General features: G+C 43.7%; 1 protein-coding gene across 1 annotated transcript in view; it reads right to left on the bottom strand.

The window, feature by feature from the left end:
• LOC132826121 (uncharacterized) overlaps window positions 1-11,574 on the bottom strand; it is a 51,062-nt gene extending 39,488 nt beyond the window's left edge. The window contains exons 1-2 of the mRNA XM_060841770.1: window positions 11,258-11,574; window positions 4,263-4,434 (exon numbers count right to left, since the gene is read on the bottom strand). Coding sequence (XP_060697753.1) covers window positions 4,263-4,434; window positions 11,258-11,299 — 214 coding nt within the window. The 5' untranslated portion in view covers window positions 11,300-11,574. The remainder of the gene's footprint in view (window positions 1-4,262; window positions 4,435-11,257) is intronic.
• Between the last annotated feature and the right edge of the window lie 980 nt (window positions 11,575-12,554).

Below are 12,554 nucleotides of genomic sequence, written 5' to 3'. Positions count from 1 at the left end.
GGAGGTTTAGTGGTGGTTCTGGAATCAATTGTGTGGAAAATTAGAAAACTGAAGTTAAAGGAGAAGACAAGAATGCAGGTTAGTGATTAAAATGAAGGGGAAGAACGTGGGAATGTCATATCACACCCAGGAATTGTACAAGAGGAGGGAAATTTGATAAGAGGATGCATTTCATAGCTTTGTATATATGAATGGACAAGGAATTTAGAATAAAATTAATGAATTAACAGCACAAGTAGAAACAAATGGTTACAATTTGGTGGCAATTACTGAGATGAGGTTGCAGGGGGACCAGGTTTAGAAAGCGAATAATGTTTCGGAAGAATAGAAAGGAAGGAAGGAAGGAAAAGGAGCTGGTGTAGCTTTGTTAGCAAAGGATAGGATCAGTGTCATAGTGAGAAATTATGTCAGCACTGGGGATCAAGATGTAGTATCAGACTGAGCAGAAAAAAGAAAGAGCAAAGGAAAGAAGTCCCGAATAAAAGTAATCTTTAGGTCGCCAAACAGTAAATCCACAGGAGGCACAGTTTAAACCAGGAAATACTAGGGGTTTAGAGGAAAGGTATAACAATAATCATGGGTGTTTTTAATATGTATAGAGGCTAAATTAAACAAATTGGCACGGGTATCTTCAAAGGAAATTTCATTGAGTGTATTAAGGGTTGGTTCTTGGAGTGAAATGGTGTGGAGTCAACCAGAAAGGACGCAATTCAGTATTGTGTAACAATGTAGTATTAATTAATAGGCTCATGGTAAAGGCTAGGGAAGAGTGATCATAGCATGCTAGAATTTCAACGTCCCACACTAGCATTCTGGAGTTAAGGAAGTGTAATTGTATAGTTACAAGGGCAGATCTAGCCCCCATGAGCTGGGCAGGAAAACTATAAGGTGAGTTGGTTGGTGAGCAGTAATGAATGTTTTAAGAGATATTCAATTTCTTCCAACTAAACTATATTTCAGAAAGGAAGAAAGACAGTAAGGGGGTAAAAACCATTCATGACTAAGCAAGGAAGCTAAAGACAAAAACTACGCCATACCACAATTGCAAAGGTGAGTGACAGGCTGCAGGACTGGGAAATGATCAACAAAGGTTACTGAGAAAGTAATAAAAAGGAGCAATGGCAAATTATGAAAGAAAACACACACAGACTACTAAAAAAAAACACATAGTAAAAACTCCTGTAAATATATAAAAGTGAAGAGACTAATTAAAATGAATGTTGACCCTTTGGAGCATGAGACTAAGGAGTTAATCGTGGGAAGCCAGCAATGGCAGAGTTACTAAGTCAGTATGTAGCTTCAGTATTCTCAGTGGATGACATTAGTACTATCCCGTAGGAACAGGTAATGCAGAGATTATAAAAAGGGAGGAATTAAGAATAAATCATCATCACCACAAGAAAAAGTAATGAGCAAATTATTGGAATTGAAGGCAGAAAGAGTCAGTGCATCCATTGTTATAATATCCCAAATTCCCTGGATGAGAGAAAGGTTTCAGGGGATTGCAAAACGCTGCTATATTCAAAAAGGGAGGGAGAAATGCAAGAAGTAGAAAACTGTAGACCAGTTAGTTTAACATAGATCATTGAAAAGTTGTTAGAATCCAGTATTAAGGAATTAACAAGAGGACAATTGGAAAGTCAAAAACAATCCAACAGAGTCAGTATAGTTTCATGCTGGTGTTCTTTAAAGATATAACAAGCAAGGTGTAGATATAGTATATACAGACTTCCGGGAGGTAATTGATATGGAGCTAAACAAAAGGTTAATATACAAGATGACATGGCATTGGGGTAATACATCAGCTTGGATAATGTGGGAAGTAAACCGAAAGTGCAGTGGAAATCTGAAACAAAAACAGAAATTTCTGGAAAATCTCAGTAGTTCTGGCAGCAGCTGTGGAGAGAAATCAGAGTGAATGTTTCGGGTCCAGTGACCTTTCCTCAGAATAGCACTTCGATAGTGGGTTGGCTAACATGGGGAGGTGATGGCTTAGTGGGATTATTACTTGTTAATCAAGAGGCCCAGGTAATGTTTAAATGTGACTTGAGGTTCAAATCTCACCACGGTAGATGGTGGAATTTGAATTCAATAAAAATCTGGAATTAATCGAAGTTTGTGAACCATTGTTGGAAAAACCCATCAGATTCACTGATGCCCATTCGGGAAGGAAACTGCTATCCTTACCTGGTCTGGTCTCCAAGTGGCTGCAGAGCCTAAATAATGTGGTTGACCCTCCAACAGCTTAAATTAAAATGTTCATCACGGTGTTTAAATTCAACTGCATCAGGCCTTGACTATCCTCCCAACCTCTAACCCCTTCAACACCAAATGTTCCTTCCTTAGATTCTATCAGTTGGCGTGGAGGCAGAGCGGAAGAGTCGGACATCGCACAGAGCCGTGGTAATAGGGGACTCCATAGTGAGAGGAACTGACCGGGGTTTTTGTGGCAGCAGGCGGGACCTAAGGATGGTGTGTTGCCTTCCTGGTGCCAGGGTTAAAGACATCACAGACAGAGTGCAGGAAATCCTCAAGGACGAAGGTGAAGAGCCAGAGGTGGTGGTACATGTCGGCACAAATGATGTCGGGAAGAGGAGGAGGAACATACTACAGCGGGACTTCGGACAACTAGGAAGAAGGCTGAAAAGCAGGATGTCCAGGGTGGTTATCTCCAGTTTGCTTCCAGTTCCTCGGGCTGGTGAGGCCAGAAACAGGGAGATAATGGACTTGAACGTGTGGCTGGGGAACTGGTGCAAGAAGCAAGGATTTAAATTCTTGGATCACTGGGGTATGTTTTGTGGTATGCATAAATTCTACAAGAGAGACGGTTTAATAGGTTAGGGACCAGCATTCTGGTAGGCAGGTTTGCTACTGCAACACAGCTACGTTTAAACTAAGTAGTGGGGGGAGGGGACAAACTGGATGTTTAAGAAGGAAATTGGAGGGAAAGTTAGAACAAGGGAAGTCAAGACAGACAACCGTATCAATGAGGCAGAAAACTCAAAAAGGGATCATGCTGTAAGGTTGAGTGAAATAGGAGTTGATGGGAAGGGTGAGGGCAGTAACAAATTAAAAATACTATACATGAACACACAAACCATTAGAAATAAGATGGATGAGCTTGAGGCTCTTTTGGAAATTGGCAGATACGATATTGTGGGGATAACAGATGTGGCTTCAAGTGGATAGGGCCTGGGAAATGAATATTCAAGGCTACATGTGCTATCATAAGGACAGACTGATGGGCAGAGGGGGTGGGGTTGCCCTGTTGGTAAGGAATGATATTCAGTCCCTTGCGCGGGGAGACCTAGAATCAGGGGATGTAGAGTCAGTGTAAATAGAGCTGAGAAATACTAAGGGTAAAAAGACCCTCTTGGGAGTTATCTACAGGCCGCCAAACAGTAGTCTGGATGTCGGATATAAGTTAAATCAGGAGCTGAAATTGGCCTGTCACAAAGATGTTACTACAGTTGTTATGGGGGATTTCAACATACAGATAGACTGGTAGAATCAGGATGGTATTGGACCTCAAGAAAGAGACTTTGTGGAGTGCCTCAGAGACAGATTCTTAGAACAGCTGGTGCTGGAGCTGACCAGGGAGAAGGCAATTCTGGATCTGGTGTTGTGCAACAAACCAGAATTGGTCAGGGACCTCCAGAGGACACAGCTTAAAAATACGGGGTAGACCATTTAGGACAAAGGTGAGGAGAAACTTCTTCACCCAGAGAGTGGTGGTTTTGTGGAATGCTCTGCCCCAGAGGGCAGTGGAGGCCCAGTCTCTGGATTCATTTAAGAAAGAGTTGGATAGAGCTCTCAAGGATAGTGGAATCAAGGGTTATGGAGATAAGGCACGAACAGGAAACTGATTAGGAATGATCAGCCATGATCATATTGAATGGTGGTGCAGGCTTAAAGGGCAGAATGGCCTACTCCTGCACCTATTGTCTATTGTGCAAACCCCTCTTCCCCCTTTCGCCATTGCTTTGTCCACCTCATTCCCAGCCATGCCACTACTTCGTAAATATCTCACATCTCAACCTCTCCCTCCTCCTGAAAGGCCCACCCTAAATCCCACATCTTCTGCCAAGCCTGCGAATCCTTCAGTGTCTTGGTATCACTTTTGTGTGAGTGCACTTCACACAAGTGCACTTGTGTTGTTATTAAAAGGTTGTTCCAAGTTTCCAATATGTGCTGTTGAGATATTTTGCAGAGATGGCAGTAATCCAATGCTGTGTACTTGTTCAGAGTTAACACACACTTACCTGCCTTACATTTGCTGCAATTCGATGGTAAACTAGGTGAACAACTATCGTCCCTTCGGAAACGTCGTTTCATGGGCCATCGCTGTACTGAACCTGAAATATTGTCAGTTGATAAACTATTTTGAACAGCATTCCTCTCCTCTTGGGTGGATTGATGGGCATTTATCCCAACCTGCAAAACATGATTTGATGGAACAGTGATGTCAGATTTTTATAAAGTTGCACCAAGAAAATTGTTTATAAATGGACAAATAAAATGCAAGATTCTAGTTAAATTATGATGCATAATCACATTCAAGACATTTAAAATAAATGAGCTAACAACTTCAACACTGAAATCTAGCAATGCATAAATCAAACCTTAATAAGCAATCGTTATGATAAGACATGGAGGTGCTGGTGCAGTGTTATAATGGGACTAGTAATCCAGAGACCCAGGTAATGTTCTGAGGACCGGAGTTCAAATCTCACCACAGCAGGCACTGAATTCAATAAAAATGTGGAATTAAAAGTCTAATGATGACAATGAAACTATTGGCATAAAAATCCCAACTAGTTCACCCAAGTTATTATCAGGGAAGGAAAAATGCTGTTCTGATCTGGTTTGGCCGACATGTGACGGAGGAACTGTTAGAAAGTCTGAAAAAAGAAACATGAAACCAGATGGACCAAACATCAATGAAGGCATCAGCAAAATCAACCCTCTAAAGTATCCTTCAGCTGGGGCCGCTTACAGCTGAAGGCTGGTACCAAAATTGGCACAGCTGCCTCACAAAACAGGCAAGCACCTGTTTGACACAATCTCACTGACAGAATGAAACAGTAAACTTAACTCCAATACCTTGCGGACAACATCCCAAATACCATCACCATCAACCCAGGACAGGTTCAATAGTTGTGGAAGAACAGTAGTGCCCAGTCAGGAGGGAGCTGTTCTGGGAGTCCTCAACTTGGACTCTGGACCCCATGAAGTCTCATGACATCAAACCAAACATGGACAATCCTCCTGATTACAACATATCCATTCCACTTCCTCCTCACCCCAACTCCCCGCCACCTCCACAGTACACCATACCTGATTAGTATTAATTCATCATCATTTGAAGACAGCAGTGAGGGTAACAAGGGCACAGAATGAATTCTGGGTGGGAAACCTCAGCAAAAGTACTGTCGACTGAGCTGGTCAGCTCCTAAAGGAGACTGCTGCTGGATTGGATCTGTGGCAGGTGGTGAGGGAACCAACAAAAGGGAAAAACACACTTGACCTCATGCTGCAGATGCATCTGCCTATGACAGAATTCATAAGGGTGACCACTGTAGAGACGTTGTGAAGTCCTGCCTTCACACTGAGAATGACCTTTATCGTATTCTAGAATCCCTACAGTGTGGAAAGAGGCCCGTTGGCCCAACAAGTCCACACCAACCTTCCGAAGAGTAATCCACCCAGAACCATTCCTCTACCCTATATTTACCCCTGACTAAGGCACCTAACCTCCACATCCCTGAACACTATGGGCAATTTAGCATGGCCAATTCACCTGACCTGCACATCTTTGGACTGTAGGAGGAAACTGGAACACCCAGAGGAAGCCCATGCAGACACTGGGAGAATATGAAAACTCCACATAGAATTCACCCAAGGCTGGAATCAAACCCGGGTTCCTGGTGCTGTGAGGCAGCAGTGCTAACTACTGAGCCACTGTGCCACCCCCACTTATTAGGTGCCACTACCACTGTGCTAAATGGGACAGACAAATGAACGGATCTAGCAACTCAAGACTGAACGTACATGAGGTGCTGTGGATCATCAGCAATAACAGAGCTGTGCTCCTAGGATATGCAATGATTTTCAGCCAGAAGTGCTAAGTGGATGATTCATCTCAGCCTCCTCCAGTGGTCCCCAGCATTACAGATACCAGGTATCAGCCAGTTCAATGTACTCCATATGATATCAGGAAATAGTTGGAGCAGCTGAAAACTGCAAAGCCTATGAGCCCTGACAACAAGAGTACTGAAGATATGCACTAGACAAGCAGCTTTAGTACACTGTAACTATGTAGGAAATTCATACAATTGTACAGTACAGAAAAAGCCCTTCAGTCAATTGGGTCTGTACTGCTAAATTTGTCCAGGTAGATGCTGTTCACAAAATGTATGACAAATCCAATTTAGTAATTTTCACCCCATCAATCTACTCACAATCATCTGTAAAGTGATGGAGAATGTCATCAACAGGGCTATCAAGCAACACGTACTTACAAACTTACTTAGCTCACTGGGCCTCACATTGCATTCTGCCAGGGCCACTCAGCTCCTGACCGCACTACAGCCTTGGTTCAAATATGGACAAAGGAGCTGAATTCCAGAGGGGAGGTGAGAGTAACTGCCCTTGACATCAAGACAACATTTGACTGTGTGTAGCCTCAAGGAGACTCAGACAAACCACCGTCATTGGGAATTAGAGGAAACCTGTGCCGGTAGGAGTCCTACTTGGCACACAAGAAGATGGTTGCGTGGTTGTTGGAAGTCAGTCATCTCAGATCCACGACATCTCCGCAGGGGTTCATCTGCTTCATGAATGACTTTCCCTCCAAGAGAATAGAAAATATTCATTGAAGATTGCACAATTTTCAGGATTCCTCAAATACTGAAGCAGTTTTGCCCAAGTGAAGCAAGGCCTAGACAGTGTACAGGATTGGGCTAACAACTGGCAAGTAACATTCATGCTACTCAACTGCCATGCAATGGGCCATCTCAGAAACAGAATCCTCCCGGCATCCCTTGACACCAAAAGAGGACAAAGCAGCCCACTTGATTGCTTGTGGATGTGGAAACAACCACTCCTACCACCACCAATGCTTAGTAGCAGCAGCATGTACTATCTTCAAGACACACAGCAGAAATCCACCAAATCACTTTCCATACGCACAGCTTTTTTGGCTGTCTGCACACTCTGTTTTGAGTTTTGTTCATGCCCCACTGAGGAGGGGGCCTGCTCTCTTTGATGTGGCCATAGCAGGTCAGAGCATGACTGATGCCTGTCTTTGATGCTATGTCAGATGCGGAGACTAGTCAGGTGGAAAGTGAGGGTAAGGGGTACCCTGTCTTTACTATGTTTGGAGCGGGGGAGGGGTTTGGGGATGACTGGGGGGGGTGGAGTACTTTCTTCAAAATGGGTGGACATCTGGGATGCTTGGGAGAATTGGAATGTCTCCTCATCTGAGTAAAAAGTGAGGTCTGCAGATGCTGGAGATCAGAGCTGAAAATGTGTTGCTGGTTAAAGCGCAGCAGGTCAGGCAGCATCCAAGGAACAGGAAATTCGACGTTTCGGGCATAAGCACTTCTGATGAATGGCTTATGCCCGAAACGTCGAATTTCCTGTTCCTTAGATGCTGCCTGACCTGCTGCGCTTTAACCAGCAACACATTTTCAGCTCGTCTCCTCATCTGAGCAGATGCGACAGAGATGGAGGAGTTGGGAAAACAGGTGGAGTTTTTGCAGGATGAGAGGTAGGAGGAGGTATACTCCAGATCGTTATGGGAGTCTGTGGGTTTTACATTAAAAGTCAGTCTGTACACTGTTGCTGGAGATGGAAATATAGAGGTCAAGAAAGGGGAGGGTGATGTCCAAGATCTCCTGCAAAAAACTCCATCCCTTTTGCCCCAATTCCTCCATTTCCATCGCATCTGCTCTGATGAGTAGATGGTCAACTCTCAAGCACCCCAGATGTCACCTATTTTGAATAATGTGGTTCCCCCTCCTCTGTCAACCAGATAGCCCTCTACTGTACATCCTCCATTCCCCGCTCCCCTGCTCTAAACCAAGCATAATAAAGACAGAGTCTCCCTTATCCTCACTTTCCTCCCCATTAGTCTCTGCATCTAATGTATCATGCTCAAATATGTCAACTCCACTAGACCCCACCATCAAGAACATCTTCCCCTCCCCACCCATCTCTGCCTTCCACAAGGACCATTCCCTTCATTACTTCTTGGTTTACAACACCCTCTGCACCGACCACCCCTAACTCCCCCAGTTACCTTCCCCTGCAGTCATAAAAGATGCAAACCTGCCAACACAGCTCACCCCTCACGTCCATCCAGGATCTCAACACAGTCCTTCCAGGTGAGTCAGAGATTCACCTGCCTCTCTCCCAACCTATTTTACTGTATCCAATGCTCCCGATGTGGTCATCTCTACACCAGGGAGAGCAAACATAAACTGAGGCAATGTTTCGCTGAGTATCTCAGCCAGGCCCGCAGGGGTCGACCTGACCTCCCAGTCACTGCTCATTTCAATTCCCTTTCCCACTCCCACTCCCTTTCTGACATGCCCATCCTCGGCCTCCTCCACTACCACAGTGAATCAGACTGCAGATTGGAGGAACAACACCTCATCTTCCACCTGGGCAGCATCCAGCCTGGAGGGCTCAACATAGAGTTCTCCAATTTCAAATAACCTCCCTTCCCATTCCCTGACTCCCTTTCCAGCCCCACCTCCTCCCTTCCATCTCTCCAACCGACTCTTCCTTCTAGCTACCAATAGGATTTATCCTTCCTATCGACCAACCAAGTCACACCCACAACCCACGTTCACCTGTTACTACCTCACCATCCCGTCCCCTCTTCCCTTCGCTTTATCTGAAGCTCCCCCTACCCCCATTCCTGAAGAAAGGTTATACCCGAAATGTCAACTTCTCCGCTGCTTGATGCTGTGTTCTTCCAGGCTGCTGCTGTTTTGGAGGTAATGAGTATCTCACTCAAGGTCTGCACAAGAAGTATCAATGCAGTGGAGAAGCCAGAAATTATCCAGGGTAGATAATACATTCAACCTCATTATCCTGCCCCTGCTATCCTCACTTTTACTTACCAAATAAACCATACTGTTCAGTCTAAAAATTCAAATATGGCAGCAGAGCAAAATTTGTCATTATTCTAATACTCATTACCAATTATTAACTAGCAAGATAAAGTCTTTGCTTTTGTTTATTATTTAATCTGATATCTGTGTGTGTGTGTGTGTGTGTATATAGTGGATGAGCAGAGGAGTGGGTTTGACTTTTTAACCTATACAACTTTTAAACCTCACTAAAGTATGCTGTCAGTCTTTCACATAACTGTGGGCCATTAGGGCAACACCCTTTTGGTTTTTAGTACTAAAGAAACAAGTCCAATATGAGTCACTATCTTTAGGGAAATACACTTACAGGAATACTGTCTTTAAAAAGAGTTTACTTTTCAATTTAATTAAAAAATAATAAACTGATACATTATCAGCATTTATTATTTTTTGTAGCTATGCATGTCACTAAAATTTTCCTTATTTTGATCATTTAGAAAAACCTCTTTTGCAAAGCTTCCTCTTAACACTTGGCACAGGAAGCAACAGGCATTCAAAAAAACATGTAAATATAAAAAAAATTGTTCCAAATTAGGGGACAGCAGCACAGTACTGATATTACTGGGCTAGTAATGCACAGGCCCAAATGCAGCACACCGGAAACAAGCAATCAAGTCTCTCCACAAGAGTGGGGGTTGGGGGAAGAGGTGAAATTTTAAATGAATTAATCAGAATGTAATGTAAACCACACTATATAATGATCGTGAAATTATCAGATTGCTGTAAATACCCATTGCTATCCTCGAGGGGAGGTAATCTACTCCTTAGCCCATCTGCTCTGTGCAAGACTCCAAACCACAGCAACATGACTTGTATATGTCCTCTGAAATGGTGCATGAAGCCACTCAGTCATATCAAAATGCTACACAGAAAGAAAAGTCACCATGGATGTATTTACACCCCAAAGACAGCAATGGTGCAAAAACACAGCTCACCACCTGAAGTGCTTTGCATGCAAGAAATAGAGGCCTTGACAGTGTTGCTCACATCCCAAGAACAAATAAACATTGTGTATAAATTTGATCCCCTATTTAAGGAGGAACTGGACACAGTTCAGACGAGGTTCAGTCGATTGATTCCAGATAAAAGGGTTTGTCATTTGATGAGAGGTTGAGCAGTTTAGGCCTTTGCTCTTTGGCGTTTAGAAGAATGTGAGGACATTTAATTGAGGTATACGAGACATGAAAGGGAATTCGGAGCAGTGCTTTTGCAGGGGGATTTTTTAAAAAAAAAGAGGAAAAAAATTAAAGGGAATTGGCAAAGTAGACAGAGAAGATGCTTACTCATGTGGGGCAATTTAAAAGGGGAGGTCATAGTTTAGTATGAGATGTAGCAGAACTCAAACAGACAGGAGGATAAATTATTTCTTACAAAGTGACATGAATCTGTGGGACTCTACCCCAGAGCGCGATGGACACTGGGGCACCGAGTAACTTTGGCCGATTTTTAATTAATAATGGTTTGAAGGGTTATGGAGCGCGGGCAAGAAACGAGTTGAGGCCCAGATGAAATGAGCCATGATCGTACTGAGTCGGGAAGCAGCCTTGAGGGGCAGAACTGCCTGCTCCTGCCCTTAATTCTTACGTTCTGAACAAGATACAAACACCAAAATGATTTTACTGACAACACTAAAAAGAAATAGAAGGTATCAAAAACACACAGGTTATATTTTTTTCCGCTAATGCTGTACTTGTGTGCTCTTTATCAGTATGAGAGAGTGTTGGAACACAGACCGGGGACAATCCGCATACAAAAAAATAAATTCTTGATTTCTGACTTGCTACAGTGTGGTGTGAACTTCACACAAATCAATCAATGACAAATCTTGGGAGGGGGAGGCTGAATTTAAGAAGTACAGTCAACTTTGATTTCCATTCGTGTCGAGACAACTAACTGATGAAGTTAACATGCCCAGGCAGCTCTCCAGCAACTCTCCTCCTGCCCGCGTTAGAGTAATTTAATCCACTGAAGGCGCCGGGGAGCTAACAGAGAGTCGGTTAGCAACACAGCTCCCTTGTGTCACCCTGCAGCCTGGCCGTGTTTTCAAACCCGCACTTTCTTCCAGCCTCTGACTATCACGATCCGAATTCACTCACCAGAAAACACAACACCAGCAACATCAGGCACGTTCGCCTCATTTTTTTCCTTGCTCTCTCTCTTTCTCCCAGAGACAGCTGGCTCCCTGTCGGCTGCTCCCTCAGCTGTGAAAGTGAAACAAACCGGGAAGCGATCACAGAAGGACCTCTCGGCTCTGAATCAGCGTTTCCAAACTGATCTCTTAATTCATGCAGGGCGTTGTATCTCCTTTCTTAGACAAATTTACATTCGCCAATGCTTTATGGCAATTTGTTTAGTAGTGCTAAACTTTGGAATAAACTTACTTAAAAATTCCGTCAAAAGGTCAATGTTGACTGTAACCGAGTCAGAAGGTTATGAGCAGTTCACGCCCCACACCAGTGACTCTTTGGTTGTAACGATTATCCAGTAGGAACAGCCTATCAACATTCACACTGTCAGCGACCAGTAAATTTCAATGAGTTTCATGTTTAATTTTTTCAAACGCTGAAGAATTTAGGCCCACATTCCTCAACGCTATCTTTGCAGATAATTTCACCATCCCAGGCGATTACACCGGTGAGTATCCATTTTACCCCCTCTCTGTTCAGTATATCCCTCCCTCGGAAAAATAATCAAACTTTTCATTGAAGCAACTTTTACTCCTGTTCTCAAACCTGCTTCTGATGAAGCCCAAAATGCTATTCCTGTTTTTCTAATCAATCGGTTCGGAGATGTTATCACATAGCTCTGGAACAGGTGGGTCTTGAACCGGGACCTCCAGGACCAGGTTTAGGTGAAATAACTCCAGAGAGGCTGGTATCCCATCACAGAGTCATCCCTTTATTTACACGTGAATATTCCCTGACCTTGGGACTGCTTCTTCAGAGTCAGTATCTCTGGGACCCCCGTTTTTATTTGTTTTCTTTCGTAGGATGTGACCAGCCAGTTTAATGCCAGTCCCTAGACTGAGGCGAACTTCTGAATCTCTGTTTATTTATTTTATTCCCCACATCGCCGGTGGCTGTGAGTGTATGTGTAGTTACTCGGTATAAAGACATCATTGTGCACGAACTTTATTCGATATTTCCCACTAACAGGAAAGCACCCATGTGATCAGTGAACTATTAACAAGCAAGAAGACAATGCCTGTGTAATGAAAGTGAAGGGGGAGGGCAGGGACTAAATCAGTTTAGAATTGGAGGGGGGAATAAAGCACTCCACTCCCCGCGGTTCCCACCTGTGCCTAAAGGCATCAAGAACATTGGTGGATACCGCATACTCGCTTTCCAGGGTCACCTGGGCGCGAACATAACCACATGAGAGAGGCAGGCAGTC

Source organism: Hemiscyllium ocellatum, chromosome 22 (genome assembly GCF_020745735.1).
Source record: "Hemiscyllium ocellatum isolate sHemOce1 chromosome 22, sHemOce1.pat.X.cur, whole genome shotgun sequence".
In the NCBI taxonomy this organism is placed as follows: Eukaryota; Metazoa; Chordata; class Chondrichthyes; order Orectolobiformes; family Hemiscylliidae; genus Hemiscyllium; species Hemiscyllium ocellatum.
The sequence above is the reverse complement of the archived record's forward strand: the minus strand, read 5'-3'. Positions and strand labels throughout refer to the sequence as shown.